At 48.1% G+C, this 16684-nt stretch overlaps 7 protein-coding genes across 7 annotated transcripts; 5 read left to right on the top strand and 2 right to left on the bottom strand.

Annotated features, from left to right (window-relative positions):
• Positions 1 to 194: 194 nt before the first annotated feature.
• Positions 195 to 959, bottom strand: FSUBG_10702 (uncharacterized protein; the record flags this gene model as incomplete). The annotated part of the gene is made up of 1 exon (XM_036675307.1): positions 195 to 959. The coding sequence occupies one exon, from the start codon at positions 957 to 959 to the stop codon at positions 195 to 197; it is 765 nt and encodes a 254-aa protein (XP_036533839.1).
• A 1209-nt stretch (positions 960 to 2168) lies between these two features.
• FSUBG_10701 (DUF895 domain protein) lies at positions 2169 to 5410 on the top strand (the record flags this gene model as incomplete). Its single annotated transcript, XM_036675306.1, has 8 exons — positions 2169 to 2462; positions 2514 to 2834; positions 2924 to 3543; positions 3590 to 3897; positions 3954 to 3973; positions 4443 to 4634; positions 4806 to 5096; positions 5147 to 5410. The coding sequence occupies 8 exons, from the start codon at positions 2169 to 2171 to the stop codon at positions 5408 to 5410; spliced, it is 2310 nt and encodes a 769-aa protein (XP_036533838.1).
• A 185-nt stretch (positions 5411 to 5595) lies between these two features.
• On the bottom strand, positions 5596 to 6705 carry FSUBG_10700 (lipase esterase; the record flags this gene model as incomplete). The annotated part of the gene is made up of 2 exons (XM_036675305.1): positions 5596 to 5761; positions 5810 to 6705. The coding sequence occupies 2 exons, from the start codon at positions 6703 to 6705 to the stop codon at positions 5596 to 5598; spliced, it is 1062 nt and encodes a 353-aa protein (XP_036533837.1).
• A 671-nt stretch (positions 6706 to 7376) lies between these two features.
• FSUBG_10699 (DUF1237 domain protein) lies at positions 7377 to 9354 on the top strand (the record flags this gene model as incomplete). Its single annotated transcript, XM_036675302.1, has 9 exons — positions 7377 to 7598; positions 7653 to 7790; positions 7841 to 7848; positions 7899 to 8035; positions 8091 to 8137; positions 8199 to 8227; positions 8289 to 8322; positions 8373 to 8460; positions 8510 to 9354. The coding sequence occupies 9 exons, from the start codon at positions 7377 to 7379 to the stop codon at positions 9352 to 9354; spliced, it is 1548 nt and encodes a 515-aa protein (XP_036533836.1).
• Positions 9355 to 10088: 734 nt separating this feature from the next.
• FSUBG_10698 (uncharacterized protein) lies at positions 10089 to 10573 on the top strand (the record flags this gene model as incomplete). The annotated part of the gene is made up of 3 exons (XM_036675301.1): positions 10089 to 10361; positions 10413 to 10423; positions 10468 to 10573. The coding sequence occupies 3 exons, from the start codon at positions 10089 to 10091 to the stop codon at positions 10571 to 10573; spliced, it is 390 nt and encodes a 129-aa protein (XP_036533835.1).
• An 857-nt stretch (positions 10574 to 11430) lies between these two features.
• On the top strand, positions 11431 to 13466 carry FSUBG_10697 (uncharacterized protein; the record flags this gene model as incomplete). Its single annotated transcript, XM_036675300.1, has 2 exons — positions 11431 to 12681; positions 12741 to 13466. 2 exons carry the CDS (start codon positions 11431 to 11433, stop codon positions 13464 to 13466), a joined length of 1977 nt encoding a protein of 658 aa, XP_036533834.1.
• Positions 13467 to 15603: 2137 nt separating this feature from the next.
• On the top strand, positions 15604 to 16662 carry FSUBG_10696 (f-box domain protein; the record flags this gene model as incomplete). The annotated part of the gene is made up of 1 exon (XM_036675299.1): positions 15604 to 16662. The coding sequence occupies one exon, from the start codon at positions 15604 to 15606 to the stop codon at positions 16660 to 16662; it is 1059 nt and encodes a 352-aa protein (XP_036533833.1).
• Between the last annotated feature and the right edge of the window lie 22 nt (positions 16663 to 16684).

The following is a 16684-nucleotide window of genomic DNA, read 5'->3' as shown; positions in this document are numbered from 1 at the left end:
TTTGGTTCAATGGCTATGAGATGCCATGAAGACATTATTTCCCATTATTGCTATCAAATAGTCTCAATCTCTAGCGTATTGATGAATATTGATGCGGGACCTTGTCATTTGATCCCTTGGGCTCGCGTGCTTTATTGTGCCCACGTAGACTTTTTATTACATCTTGTCCCATGGTACCTACCTATGCTAGATGGCTAGAAGAATGATGGCAATTTGATGTTCTGCCCCTTCATGATATCGTGACACTCTCTTGCCAACTCCCTTCCCTCAGATGATAGAAAGTCCTCATCAAAACTGACCTCCAAAAACGACTTCTTCCAATGCTGCCAATGCTGAAACATGGTGACCGAAATCTCGTAACTCTTGTCACGCCGACCTCGCACTGCTCTCACGAAAGACTTGACCTGATTCGAATCTAATGTTTCCGCTAGTTTCGGTCCTGCAGTCTGCAACCAACCGTGAATCTCATGGATGAAGAACTCGAGGTGTTCGTCCAATTCGCGGTGTTTGTCCAATACGCAAATAAGGTTGATCGTTTTGTACGCCCAAAACTCCGTTATTCCTGGAATACCGCGGACATACATCTTTGCTTCTGCCGTCCCTGCTCTGCGGTAGTATTTCTTGTCCGTCAAGAAATGTTGATCATCACACCCGCCGCATTCACATCGAAGCGCTTGATAGCAGGATTGCCAGACGATGTGAAATCCAGGCAGTTCACACAGGGAGTCGCTAGGCTGTGGATACGCCACCCACCAGGGCGTACTATCCATTGATGGCAGCGATCGAATCGCGGCGAGTAGATCGACTATCATGTCGCAATCGTCTTCGAAGCGCAGGAGAGTAGATGCCAGAAGTTCCCAAAGCTCATTCCGCCGCCTCACAACCAGCCTCACATCTTCTTCTGGACATCTGTCCGAGATGTCGGCAGTGATTGCTCTGGCGGCTGACTCGGCGCTCATTGTCTTGTTGAGATAGTTGCAGAGAACTAGACCTTGATCGAGATGGCGGGTGCTTCTGAAATATAACTGGCATCCGTATGGAAAGTTTTGAGCCTGTATCAAGTCCCTTTTTCAAATTGTTATTTTGAGCTAAGAGGCCTGGTGGCTGATGCTCGCACCACGCACCTTGCCTTGTCCTTCAAGGTAAGATTGGGCGTGACTCTGGAAAGAATCCATCTATCTCGAATAGACACACCCAGACCAGTTGGTAGCATTTTCGGGTCCGCTGAAAGATCTAGGTGAGCCATTGGCTGAAGGGCAGGCGCTTCGTGCCAAACAAATTATCACCTTCGACAATGAATGTTGGTGGTAAGATATTTCTCATGCGCATTCAGTCTGCGGAGAGGCCAGCTAGTCACATCACGTGATTTCATGTCCGAGGAACGAGGTGAACAACTATATTTACATCGCCGATGAAGGCTCTTCCACACTCAGATAGACTAAATGTAATAACGTGATGTCCGATTTGGACTTTTGCGAATTGACAGTGAGACTCACGGCACTGCCATAGACCCCGCAAGCCAACGTAGCCAGCCCTACCGGTATTTCACCAAGTCTCCCTTGAGAACCAAAGTTGGGGGCCATGCGAGCTCGCTGAAATGGCTCGCGTGAGAAAGTGGTGTAACACCACTGAAACATTTTATTCGCTGCAAGAAGCCTCTTTCATCAGAGCTCGCTACGGTTGGCTATTAATATGCAGTCAGCCATTTCCATGATCCAATCGTTCAGCCGCATCAGCTCATCATCCGAAGCCCTTGTCTCGCAGTTTGCGTATCTTCCGTGACTTCCTTGGGGGCTATGGCAATGCATCTTTGGCCTCAACTTAAGCGTAGACTTGAGGAGGGTTCTAATCGTTCTAAAAATATAATCGTATCTAGCATCTGCACACCACAAATCAACGTATTCTCTTTTTATAATTGGCCTTACGGACTATGAATATTCGCTCAGCCGCAGAGCCTACCTTAGCTGGCAAGCCATTCTGCAAGCCTCATCACTCCGTCATAAGGACTTTTGGTATCAAGTAACACGAGGTGCCGATAAGATGTACCACCAGCTCCCGTCGTGCTCCGCCACGTCAGCTATCCGCCATGAAGCTTACGAGTTCATAAATTCCCAGCTTTGCCCTTATCTCAAGCCCCCATATGTCTCAGTTAATCTACCGCGACTACCATGTCTCTCAACACTCCCGCTGCAGGGCAATCTGCCCCGGTCAACAACCCGGAGGCTGTTGCGTATCGAGAGCGTGACGCGTTATACAACTACTCGACTGGTGTTGTTGATGTTCCACAGGGCTACAAGTACCGTCAGTATCGTATCTTCGGGTTCACGCTGCCTTGGTATGCGTCGCCGAAGATTCAATTGGGTATGGTTGCTTTTGTATGTTTTCTGTGTCCTGGTATGTTTAATGCGCTCAATGGAATGGGCGGAGGAGGGTTGAAGGACACCAAGCTTGTGAATGATATGGTGAGTTGACATCGCTGACTGGCAAAATTATTTACTAAGCAAGTGTCCTAGAACACTGCCTTATACAGCACCTTTGCTTTTGTCGGCTTCTTTGGAGGCACCTTCGTCAACAGGCTTGGCGTCAAGTTGACACTAGCCTTTGGTGGCATTGGTTATGGCATCTACACCATTAGCATTCTGCTCCATACACACTACGGAAACGATGTCCGAGCTTTCAACATCGTGGCAGGTGTGCTTCTTGGTGTATGCGCAGCCATGCTTTGGACCGCGCAAGGAACTATCATGATCTCGTATCCCCATGAACATCAGAAGGGTCATTACTTCGCTTGGTTCTGGAGCATCTTCAACATGGGAGCCGTCATCGGAAGCCTTGTAAGTTCTCTCTTCGCCTCTTTCTCTCATATTTCCTCTCTCTCAAGGGGCGGCACGCCATTTCCGCTCGATGCTAACATGCTTTGCAGATTCCCTTGGGTGGCAACATCAACACTGAGAACAATGAGGATGTTAGCGACGGCACATACATCGGCTTCATCGTCTTGATGTTCTTCGGGGCCGCATTGGCCCTAATTCTCTGCAACGCGAATGATATTATTCGAAGGGACGGATCATATGTTATTCTGATGAAAAACCCAACTTGGCAAAGCGAGTTCTACGGCTTGTATGAAACTATCCGCTATGAACCATTCGTTATCTTCTTATTTCCCATGTTCTTCTCATCCAACTGGTTTTATGTATATCAGCAAAATGTGGTTAACGGTGCATACTTCTCAACAAGGACCAAAGCGCTCAATAGCCTGTTGTACTGGCTTGCGCAGATTGCGGCTGCAGCGATATGGGGATTCCTTTTGGACTTGGAATATCTTCGTCGGTCTGTGCGAGCAAAGATTGCCTTGATTGTTCTATTTGTCATGACCTTTGTTGTTTGGGGAGGAGGCTATGTTCATCAGAGAACTTACACACGAGAGACGGCGCAGGCGCAGGACTTTGACACGGATTGGAGGGATGACGGGTATGTTGGGCCCATGTTCCTTTATATCTTCTATGGCTTTTATGATGCAGCTTGGCAAGCGACTGTCTATTGGTAAGTCCACTATTGTTGTTCTTCTGATAGTGACTAATAGGTCAAGGTTCATGGGCGCTCTCTCAAACTCAGGTCGTCGCTGCGCAAACTACATTGGCTTCTACAAAGGCATTCAATCAGCCGGCGCAGCCATCTCCAACAACCTGGACGCTAGAAAAGTGTCATTTGAAGCACAATTCATCAGCAACTGGGTACTTTTGGCTGCGTCATTAATCATTGCGTCACCTGTTATTTTTCTCAAGATCCGCGATCATGTTGGTTTGGAACAAGATCTTGAAGGAACAGATGAAACAATGGCAGATATTGCACCGCATATTGTTGCAAACTCGGGTCATGCTGGGGATAATTTTGAAAGTAAGGAACCGAGACGACGAGGTCCAGGGTGTACTGCAGTCTAACTGTCATTTCAGTGGAACTCGATGAGTTTGATGTATCCACGAAGCTATTACGTCGGTGGTGATACAGCAGCGGTACGTGACGGGGATATGAGTGCTTGGATGCCCTTTCGAGATTCAGTTTCTAAAGGCAGACGGTATTAAAGAGTAAATGAATGAGTGGCATCAGACGAAATAAGAAACCTATTTATTCGAGTCACTTGGTGATAATGTCTTGCCCCATAAGATGCATTTGGCTTCTACTGCCTAACGTCATCGTACTGGATGGTCACTCTCAACAGCCTCAAACACGAGCCCATGGCTGCCACACCTTATTTCTTGGTAAGAGCATATTCCAAATCTTGTGCGACAAACAAACCTTGCCACAATCTCGATTCCGTCTTTTCCGTCTCCTCTCGTTCACCAAGGCTAACTTATCTTAACGAGCACTCCATATTATCTCAAATACGAATAACTCTGCCCGAAGAAACTCGGCTCCCGAATCTTAACAATATTATCTCACAGGTCATATTATGCACGAGTCCGTTGCGGATCATGCCTGATGTGGCATCTCTGCTTACGCCGCGTCTTCCTATTCGCTCTCGCTGTCTCGCTTTTCGCTGCGCGACAACTCGCGAGATGATGATCTTTAGTGCTGATGATCCTGCAGAATTGATGGATTTGTGGTATTGGGAAAAGCTCTTCCGAAAGAAGAAGGTAGGTCAGGGACATAGGCAAAATTGACGATGTTGAGGCCGCGTCATTGGGATTGCCAAGACTGGGAGGAGAGATATATAATGCCTTGACAGGAAGACATGCTAAGCTTAATATTCTCACTATTTTGCGTCCCCAATATAATTATTTTGTTTGGCACTCTCATTGGTCAAGATGAAAGCCTCCAATTTCTTGTTGTCTCTCCTCCCTCTGACCGCCGCTGCGACGAGCATTCCCCAGCCTCGGTCAGTTTCTGCTCTTGAGCCAGCTACATCCGCCGAATGCTGCCCCTTCACCTACAAACCAACATGTACCAAGAATCTCGAACGGGTATATCACATCAAACTCTTCTATAACCGAAAGCAAGGCATCACGCCTGAGCAGTTCAGTGCTTACTGGGCCAACAACCATACCAAGACTGCTGGAGACTTCCACTTACGATTTGGGGTTTACAAGTACTCGCAGGTGGGCAGCCCAACAGTTCAACTATTTAAATAAGCTAACCCTTTCCGCAGTACCACTCTACTCCTGAGCTTCGAGACCTTCTTCGCGTCCCTGGTGGAGCCCCAGTGCTTGAGTTCGACGGCGCTGCGGAGTTTTGGGTCCCGACAATGGAGACTTTCCAGGCCATGGGATCCGACCCATTCTACAGAGATGTTATTACAACTGACGAGAACAATTTCATTGATCATTCTTCTATGAGAATGATTGTTGGTTTCGATTACATCATGGTGGATAATCAGAACGCTGTCACGGAGCATGGTCGGACCTTTCAATAGACTATGGGTGAGGCGAATAAGGATAGACGAAGGACGGGATATCAGACTTAGTTAATCCCTGCTAGAATAGACCGACGAATACGCATACTTGATACAGATAAACAAGCATTATGTAGTTCTATATTTATTTAACATGAGATCTTGTTTACGCTTGAAGCCTACAAATTCACTCGACCCTGGCCGTTCTACTCAAGCTTGATCTCAAACTTTCCAGAAGGCTCGGGCTTCGAGAGCGCCCACTTGATTCCATCTTCCATAACCTTGTCCCATCTCTTGCTCTCAGTCAATTGATCTCCAAAGCGTCGGAAGCCGTGAGGCAGACCATCAAAAACATGTACATCCGTGGGAACTCTGCCAAGTTTGTCAGATTGATTCATGCTAATGATACGCGAAACTTACCCTGCTTTAACAAGCTTCTGTCCATAGAAGAGAGCTTCATCCCGAAAAGGATCCAAGCCACAGATGCCCAGCGTTGAAGGTGGCATGTTTTTGAGCTGCTCAACAGTTGCGAGGCCAATATTCAAGCGAACATCCTTGGGATCCGGGTTCTGGACTTTCAACAGGCTAGTGAACTTGTCGATCGCTGCCTTGTTGATCAATGGAGCATCCGCGTTCTGCACAAATGACGACAAAGACGGCTCTTTCATCTGCTCCATGATAGGCGCATAGCAATCAGTATGGACCAGAGCAGGAATCATCAAAACCTGACCCGCGAGCTTCGGCCTTGAAAGAGCATCAGGAGCCATGTTTTGTCGAAGCGTCAGGGAGGCTGCTAGTTGGGCACCAGCTGAAATCCCACCGACAACGATTTGACTAGGTACTCCCAGAAGTTCGTCGATGTGGTCATGAACCCAGTGAAAAGCATCAACAGTATCTTCCCATGCTGTGGGATAAGCATAGTCTGGAGCATGGCGATAGTTAAGATTGACAACCGTGACGTTGGCCATGACTGCGATGCGAGTGCAGATAGCATCTTCCGAGGGAATGTTTCCGAAGACATAACCACCACCATGGAGATGGATGTAGATAGGGAGACGAGCACTTTCATCCGCAGAAGCAGGTCTGTAGGTTCGAACCTCGAGAGGAAAGCCATCTCTTGAAGTGACGGTGTAATCTTTCATGAGAATAGGGTAGTTTTTGAGCTTCTCCATCTCGCTCTCGGCTAATTGTTCTCGGTATATATTTGTGAGGCGCTGCATCTCTTTCAGGTCCAGATGACCTGGAATAGGCGGCCTGCTATCCGTGACGGCTAACCATTCTGCCGTTGCATGTCCGTATTGAGTGAAGTCGGCCATGCTGAATGTGCAGTGCAAGAAATCGAATGCGGGGTATCTTGTTGATGTTCTCTGAAAGAAATTTTAGCAAGGTGTTTGACGGATTGGAGTTTTTGAAGCTATCGTGGGAAGTGCCGAGGAAGATGTTGTCGCATGATGCCCGCGGGTCCAAAGTTGTCGCCGAACCCCTCAGCTTCGCCGAACTCGGTATAAGTGAGTGCCGAAGCATCCACACTAGTCGGCGAGAAGTCCGAATTAACATAAAAGCATGATATTTTAAGATCGTGACATTTACTTGCCGTCAATGAGCAGACTCGCCTCAATCTATTCATCTTCAACAAGTCGCCGTTGTCAATATGCGGCTTCGGGACTCGGCAGTGAGACTCATAATCCAGAAGTCCTCAACTCTATTAAGCGCGCCAATCACGATAGCTTCACACAAGGTCAAGCAGGAATCAAGCAGACTACGTCACGATATTCATAGTTTACAAAAGGCCCAACAACGTCTCAACGTTACATAGAATCAGGGTCGAATGCAACTTTCCCCCGCATTTTAAACCAATACCGAGCAAGATCTGCATAAACTTCCGGGCCCGTCGGAGATGAATATAAACTTTAAAGCTTCCTTGGTTCTGCGAATAAAATGAGATTTCCTCCTTTTCCGTCCTGTTCTGATCAACGATAGTGCCACGATGAAATTCCTCAGTGCTGTGACTGGTGCGCTAGCTCTTCTTCAAGGCGCTGATGCAGCGACGTGGAAGGATTACAAGCCGCAGAGTCGCACGCCGAGCTCGTGTCCTGATTATGTCGACTATTCACAGAAACCGCATCAGCCGCTTTCGTCTGGCAAGTTGAAGCTGCCTTTTATGAGACCGAGTGAGGAATGCAGAACGTTCAAGAGCCCGGCTGTTGAGGTGTGTCTATAAACGTCTTAAAATGAGATTGCTTCATGGCTGACATTACGGTAGAAAGTCATTAGCGATATCAAGAAGCGCGTCAAGGACCCAGATCTGGCGCGTCTCTTTGAGAACACTTTCCCATCGACTCTCGATACGACAGTCAAGTACTTTGACGCCAAGAAGAATTTGGCGTTCATCGTCACTGGTGTAAGTTCTTCATTTGTAGATTTAAGAACATCGACTGATGAAATGCAAAGGATATCACGTAGGCAGTGATGTTCCCTTCACAAGATGACTACTAACGATGAACTGAAGGGCACAATGGCTTCGCGATACAGGTAACCAGTTTGCGCATCTGTACAAGCTACTTCCCCAAGACAAAAACTTGAAGGCTCTCGTCAAGGCTATCATCAATACCGAGGCGAGATACATCTCTGAGTACCCTTATTGTGGTATGTGCCATTCTATTCGACCCCGAGAGACTACGAGCTGACGAAGAGCGCCAAGGCTCCTTCCAGCCACCTCCTGAGAGTGGGCTAAGCCCTTCTGTCAATGTATGAGCCCTGATGAGATGTTATGTTATAACTGATCTAGTAATGCTAACCTGATGAACAGGATTATGCTACACTTGTTACCGTAAATCCGTGTGTTCGACCCAAAACCACATGTACTTCCCGTACTCAGGCTAACGACAGCGTTTTATAGACCAGTCGACAATCAAACTGTATTCGAGTGCAAGGTATGTCACTGTCCTGACATACTGCCATACCATTTGCTAAATCCTTTCAGTACGAACTTGACTCTCTGGCTGGCTTCCTCAAGATTGTGCGATCATATTATGCTAATACCAAAGATTCTTCGTTCATTAACGACAACTGTGAGCTGCTAGACCGTCGATTCCCAGACTCGATACTAACAACTGACAGTCAAATCTGCTATGAAGCAAATCCTTCGAGTCATCAATGAGCAATCTCAAAGCACCTGGGCCGAAGATTGGTCTTACATCAGCTACTACAACTGGACTGGCCAAGCAGGATCACTCTCACCACCAGTACCCAACAGCGGAAATGGTGAACCCAAGCTAGCCAATGGTCTCGTCGCATGTAGTCATCGTCCATCAGACGACCTGTCTGTTTTCAACTACATCACCTCTGACAACGCCATGATGTCAGTCGAACTCGATAACGTTGCAGATGTATTGGATAAAGTTGGAGGTCAAAAGAGCCTTTCTGCCACTATGCGTGGTCATGCGAAGACGATTCGACAAGCAGTCTGGAACCATACTCTCACTGCCAATGGTATTTTCGCTTACGAGACCAATGGATATGGCGGTCAGTACATCATGGATGACGCCAACGTCCCTAGTCTTGTATCTCTGCCGTACCTAGGCTTCCTCAAGCGCGACGATCCGACATACAAGAAGACCAAATCTGCTTTGTTCTCACGAGCAAACCCTTACTACGCCGTTGGAAAGACATTCAGTGGAATTGGTGGGCCGCATGCAAATGCGACAAACCCATGGCCTATGGCACATGTCTCAGCTATCTATGGAACCGACGATGACGAGGAGATAACCATGCGACTCAATATGATTTTGGAGAATACCGCTGGCCTTGGATTGATCCATGAGAGTGTTAATATCTATAACTCCTCTGTATTTACACGACCGTGGTTTGCTTGGGCGAACAGCTACTTTGCCGAAATGGTCCTGGATTTGGCTGAGAGAAAGCCTGGGATAATTTTCAAGGATGACAAGCCATATGTCATCTAGGACGTATCGCCTAGAAAAACGAGGTTACTATCTAGTCGTACCAAAGAAGAATGGCCATTCGTGAGCTACCTGCTTGTATGAAGACTCAAGAAAGAGGTCGAGAAATGACAGCAAGGTGCAATGGTACGATGTTTTCCTACTAATTTAAGCTTAAGCAAATGATTTAATATCCGATTCCAGCAGTGGTAACAAAGCCCATATGGCCGGTCAGTTTGAATATCACTGCGGACGAACATTGATGTGTGAGTGAGGCCCAGCAATGGCCATATGCAAGATAAAACAATGCACAACATTACTAACAGCTTACACGGCCTTTGATTGGGGTCCATTCGCAAGGATAACGGCTTTGTCAGAGTGGGCCTATACCGATAGCGAATGGGATCAAAGAAATGAAACCAATAAGGTGCGATTATCCACGAGGCGGCCGACAGAATGGTAACAGTGGCCAAAGAGGGATCTCAGCCAGCATCGCTTAAGCTATTCTAGAGCAGTCGACGGAGTCAAAAGAAAATACCTCTTTCTCAAAGAGGATGATGCGGAAGAAACGCACCGTCGGATATGCACGAGCAAGAAGCGAAAGCTCGTATTGGTAGAAATCATGTCAAGTTTCTTCACCGACAGCCCGACCTGCCATATGTCCTCAACTATAAAGCCATCTCAACAATCCGTCATCCCGCAACGATTCAAGGTTCTCAGGACTCAACTTGAAACTGAAAATTCACCGATTACTTAAGATGCAGCTCATCAACCTCTACGCCCTCACCGTCTTCGCCACATCAGTCCTGGCAGCAGACTGCTCCGGCAACGGTAACAAGGACGTCGGAAGATTCATCACAGCCTACTGGGATGCTCGCGAGAGGATGTGCAGCAACTCCGGTTGTACTTACCAGGAGGCTTGCACCACCTCCGGATCTTTTACTGTCAAGGGCCTTGGTGTTGACACTATCTTGAATGTTGAAATGAAGCGCAAGAACACAGGTGGCAAGAAAGGATTCAAGGATTGCTGGGTACGTATGTCAAGCTTGCCTGATAGATTGTGCTAATTGGTGCTGTGATAGGATGCTACGGAGTATGTGGCCCGATATTTACGTCTGGCTTGTCTAATTTTTCTAGGGACATCATCAACCAGTGCCCCAAGGGTGGCTCGAAGCAGTTGAGCGGAACGTGGGAGGCCAATGGTCAGCTGTATCAGGTCAATGGTTATTTCTCGTTCAACTAAGAGCAAGTATTTGCGTGAGGCCTGGATACTTCTCGAGGCCAATCTGGTTCTCCTCATAGGGCGGCTTTGGGGGATGCAGCATAGAATAAGTTTGTCACTTTTGGAGTAAAACTTGGCATGGTGTGTTGTCTCAATAAACGAATTTTGGAACCAAGGCTTCATTTCAATAAGTCTTTTTTACTGGCGGGTGATTGAAATATGTATTGAGACAGTGAGGCATATTTTGACTAGGGGAGTGGTTAACTGATACCATTCCTCCAGCTTCAGGTTTTTCTTTGGTTCAATTATTTTGATCATAGATAAGAAGCTGAGCTTCGATCTGAATCTATTTTTAGCTGTATGTCGCTTATCAACGGAGTTTTGTTACGCTTGAGTGAGCGGGAGGAATAAGCGTAAAAGCCAAGAGGGACGGCGCGCACGGCCCCTGCAGTAGGTATCGATAAGAGAGTTCAGGTCCGCAAATTGCTCCTTTCATCTTCATGTTTGTTGGCCCTGTTTCTTTGTTGCATATCGCAATCTGGCTTACGTTGCGTTGGGTTTCCCCTCACCAGTATCAAAAGTCTCATCTCATCTTAGCATTTTCACTCACGACTATGCCAGGTTGACCCCGGACGTGCGTGTCGACCCCAGTTTGTCCGCGTACCTTGAGCGACATCGATCATATGCGATGATCAGGCCATCCTCGTCTGGCGGCTCTCCCTTTACGGCCCGTCACGCATGCGAGATTTGCAGGTAGGTCAACAAGCCAAGCCGTCTGCGCACCGATATGCACTGTGTGATGTTTCCAACAGCTGATCTGACGACTCGATTTGACGAAGCAGAGAGCGAAAAGTCCGGTGTGACAGGGCTTTGCCAAAATGCAGGTTTGTTCTCTCCCATCCCATCCCATCCCAGACAAGTGCAGTCCAGTGCAGTCCATCACCGTATCTTGTCCACTGGAACAAAGGAAACCGTACGCAAGATCAAAATGTGGAGCTGACGCTTTGGCCTATGTCCCGCAAAGACGATGCGACCGGCTCAATCAACCTTGCGGGTACAGCCCGATTTCTCAGCGTCGTACTCGTGATGAACAGCTGCAGGAGCTCCAGGACCGATTGGCCAAGACCGAAGCTCAGCTCGCTCTTGAAACCCCGCGGCCGAGGACAGGTTCTATGACCTCACATTTACAGCCACCATCGACCACTACTGCACCCGCCCTGCCATCACGTTGGCCAGATGCTCTGGGCTCTATCACGCCAGGTACCAGCACACAGTACCATCTTGCCACTACAGCATCATCACGTGTATCCAGTGTCCCCGGATCTGCAGGTCCGTCGACTGGCCGTAACCCCATGGAGCTAGACATTCACAGAAACATGGGTACGGCTATCGATCTGCCGACTAACAGCTCACCCATGCTAGATATTGATCTGTTTAACCCAGGAGCCGATTCAAATATGGCCTTCGATTGGTGCAATCAGCTAACAGCCCTGGAACCACTCGATAACATACTCCTCACTCGCTTATCGCCGCGATCTTTGGCCCATAGCGGCACCGAAGAGGAAATCTCGCACGCAGAACTAAGTGCACTGCACAAGTACTACTTTGAATCCATTTACTTCTCCTTTCCCTTCTTAAACCAGGATCGCTTTGCGGCAGAATCAATGGGAGGCGGTCTAGCTATAAGCGCCCTCATTTACTCAGTAGCACTCGCTGGATGCGCTCACTCATCCACTTCTCAGAACAAAGAGTCGGCTTGCTACACCTTGGCAAGGAACTATGCAGAAAAGTGCGAAAGAGATGGCCAGTTAAACGAGCTCAATTTGCTGCAGGCCCTACTATTTATCGGGAGATATGAGGCTATGGCCGGGAAGCTCGAGAGGAGCTGGATGACACTGGGACGTGCTGTGATGTTATCCAGGCTGCTGGGACTGCCTTGCATGGATAAAAGAAATGAAAGCGATGGATTGCAGGACTCTCAAAGTCATGATGGCTCTGGCCTGAACCTGCCTGAAACGACTGATCAGGTTCTGTTAGAGGAACGAAGAAGGACCTTCTGGGCTTTGTACATATTGCTCAGTTATGTCAAAACACGTACCGGATGGCAATGCATGCTGGGCGACATAAAGGTAAGATAACCCTGATCAACTCTCTTGGGGCGCTTTGACACTAAACTCAACCTATCTAGAAATTTCACATTAACCTCCCATCACCAGGGTTACTGAGATCTGATCTAGTCCCGCTCAGTATGCCTTATCTCTCAGATATAGAGCTCGAGCCTAGCACCGAGATCTCATCTTATGCAGGATGCGTCCTGATGGTAGAGCTGGCCCTGCGCTGTTTTGACCACGGGCAAAAGCGGACTTCGGAGAGCTTCTGGGATGGCTACTGCGATCTTGTGAAGAAGACAGACGTCCTTTTCGGAATGCTGAAACGTCACCTCAACGCTACGTCTATCCGGGAGGACCCTGTCGCCTTCAGCCTGTATCTGAATCTTCGCGCAACGGAGATCTTTTCCCATGAGTCGGCGATTGCCCGGAGCGAAGAGCAAGGTCTGCCACCGTTGATGACGGCTGAGAGTCAACGCCGTGCCACAGCAGCTGCTTTTCAGATATCAACTGCAGTGCGCCTGAACCTCCCCTCACCGTGGAAGGCTGACAGCGACATCATCATGTTGCAGGCCATATTTATTGCATGGCCGCTGACCATGGCTCTGAAGGCCTTCCACCGCGAGCTGATGCATGGGGGTAGTCGCGATAGTATCAACGGTGTTGTCGCATCGTCAAGGTTACTGTTTGCCGCTCTGGGCCATATTGAGGAGTCGGGCGGACATTGGCATCGAAGTGTTGCACAAGTGGAGAGAAAGCTTCAGGAATGGGAAGAGAAGAACTCCTTTAACTCACTTACGCTATGATGAGCAGAATGTTTCTCAGATACTTCGTGATTATTGGCACATCTGTGTCTATACAATGCGGAAGGCGTTGAACTCGCTCTCGGCGGCGTTTGCGCGTAATGAGTACAGAGGTTGGTTATTGCCAGGTTTAGATTGCGAACTATCTTTGTTGAGGCTATAGTTGAAACATATTACCTCCCAAGGGATTCATGTGATTGGAATTTTCCAGTGTCTTGGCCTGGTCCATCACGCCGAGACATCATCATGATCACTCAAAGGCGAAAAGGGCAATATATTTCTAACCAGGTATAGATGAGAGACGTTGAATAGAATCGCGCAGGGGCAGAACGCGGTGGCACGTTCAAACAAAGAGAAACTTAGCTCTTGAGAATTAAGAGTGATTAGAACCAGCAAGAAATTCTATGTTTCGATGCTTGAGGTATAACATATTGAAATAAAGGTCCAGGGCTCACAGGAGCATCGGGAGTTGATATACCTTGAGACAAGTATATTAACCCATAGAATATACATGAGATATAGACCTGCCTCGATCTCTACGCCATGGCCTGGTGAATAGCAGCAAAGTCACATTTCTTCAAATATTGTACAAGTACTAAATATAATGTGCCAGATACCTGGGACATAGGCTACCCCTAACCTGAACAGTCAATGTGATTTGGCAGGCGGCCTCGTTGGAGACTTGGCTGAGGAACTTGGCTTTGAACACAATTGGGAGGCCGACAATTACAAATCACCAATAACACACAAGGAAGTCATGACAACGACCTCCCGTATCCCTATCAATTCAATACCGACATCAGGGAAAACATAACATATATGTTATGCAAACTGTGTCCACGACAATTCGTGACGGCCATGACTCGCATAGATGGTCGTCCAGCTCCCCCAAGTCCATTACCATATTCAATCCCGATTGAACATGGCATAGAGAGGGAAAGGTCGATACAGACCCCGGGTTGACAGGTAACAAACGGAGAGCTGAGACAGAGACTAGAACGCCAGAAGGGGAGTGAAAGCATAGGGGGGAAAGCTCATGCAAAGAATACAAGTCCTTGCTGACCGACAACAAATCCAGGACATGCCAGTTCATCTTGCATCGGCCGACTGGACTTCTTCCATCGATCTAACTTGTTATTAGCACATTGACGTCGCAACGTCTTTAGTGATCGTCGTTAACTTTAGGCATCTCAAATTAGGGCAGCTGCGTCTGGAACTGGACAGGAGTAAGTTCATTGACAGCCAGGAGCATCGACGACGGTGCTTAGAGCTTCATCCAACCTCGTATCGAGACCCTCTCGAACAGCACAGTACCACAACCGAAAGCATGTGATGCACGCTGGCAAAAACCTCGTGTTACTTAAGTGGTTGGGATCTGGCTATGGAGAGAAGCGAGAAAAATCCGATATAACTGTATGGTGCCTCGTCCGGCGTTGGCCAGGGAGGCCCCAGGGTTTGTTGAGATCCTCGTCACTCTCATCAACCTCGGACGTATTGGGAACAGCAGTGATCCCGGGAATCGAGGTGGTATCTGGCCCCCTCTTTTCTGAGAGGGGTTTTATGCCATCTGACACCACCTCTGACTAAGGTCAGGTTATCAATTTATCAGAGGTTTGGTACTGCCAGGGTAACAATCCAACAGAACGCGCGGGGTAGCTCCATATAAAGTTGCCTTGATTGTCCACTCCTGTAATTAACCTTGCCTACACGTTGAACGAATCCGTGCGCACTGATTTCCAGCACATGACTGTTTTTCACACGCACTAACTTCACCATCATGCTATCGAATTTGCAAACCTGTCCAGAAAATCTGCTTGAGATGATTGTCGCATTACTAAGCCTAGATGATATTCGAAATCTTCGGCTGACCTGTAGGTCTCTGGTTTTGAAGTCCTCTGGCTATACTCTTAGGAAATTCTTCCTGAACAAGCATATTGATCTGACGCACGACTCACTGCTTGGGTTTGCCCGAGTCTGCAGAAACGGAGGTATATCCACAACTGTACAGAATTTATACCTCACTGGCAGTTCGGCTGAGTGCGAAATCCAACCCTGGCAGGCCAATGATGCAAACGAGGCCAGAATGGGTCTCTTGGTCCAAGCATTCAACAGTCTTGCAAATCGTAAAAGGGATTCAAAGATGAAATCCATCACAATTAGAATCGCCGTCTTCTGCGATGGGATACCTCTTTTACGAGTCACCGCAAGGGAAAGGCGTTCACACCGTGTACGCGAGTGCACGAAACAGACGTTTAGTACGGTGATCAGGGCACTGGCATCGAGCAATCTCCGAGTAGAGACACTCAATATTTTCAACGACCCTGATCTACGGCCACACAGACCATACATTGAGGACTTCCATGCCAGCCCCCAATCCAGGGAAGTACGCAAACCCGATGACTCAGGCTCACAGCAGTGCACACTGCCATTCGACGAGCTCAACGGCGGTAACTGGAATGATCCCGGTCTTGCCGAGTCGTTAGCAACATTGACATCGCTGTCGATAGGAATTTGCACTCCTGATGCCAGAGCGGGACCGACCGAAGAACTGGCCGAAGAGAACAAGGACCTCCCACGAATAAACGAGGTGTTTGAAACCTCGAGCATGGAAGCTCTAACCGACTGCGGCGCTATGTCCAGGCTTCTCCAATTATGCCCACTGCTTAAAGACTTTGAGCTACATTACTTTCATGTGAGACTGCGTACGCGGGGCGCGACAGTGGGAGATATTACCTGCGAAAAGATTATGCAGAGCCTTGCTGAACTGGAAGGATTGCCCTTCCTTGACACATGTCGGCTCCGTGGTATTTGTGCTCGGGGCGAGGACGTGCTGGGCTTTATCAAGCGAACAAAAGTACGCAAGTTGTCGATGGAGACTATAAAGCTGAGTGGGCTTAATTACCAGTCGGTATTTAACTACTGCACTGCGGAGGCTGCCAACATAACCAAGTTGTACTTTGATAATCTCTACGAAATGGAGAGACGCGAGCCTGTCAACCGTCGGAGGGTGCACTTTCTTGGCGAAGGAAGGCGAAGAACAGAGTGGATGCCGCCTGAGGTTGGCAATGAGATATTGGAAAGAGAAGGCCGACGTGTCAAGTGTCCTATAGTCTACCACATGGCTCTTCCAATGTGTGGCGGGACCCCCGCTCATGCGGAGTGGACGAGGTTTCATCTTGCAGAGTATGGTTTTGGGTGACTGCTAAATACTTTTAGCTATT

The sequence above is a fragment of the Fusarium subglutinans genome (assembly GCF_013396075.1).
Source record: "Fusarium subglutinans strain NRRL 66333 chromosome Unknown NRRL66333_c0000188, whole genome shotgun sequence".
NCBI classification, from domain to species: domain Eukaryota; kingdom Fungi; phylum Ascomycota; class Sordariomycetes; order Hypocreales; family Nectriaceae; genus Fusarium; species Fusarium subglutinans.
This window is presented reverse-complemented; position numbering and strand designations above follow the sequence as displayed.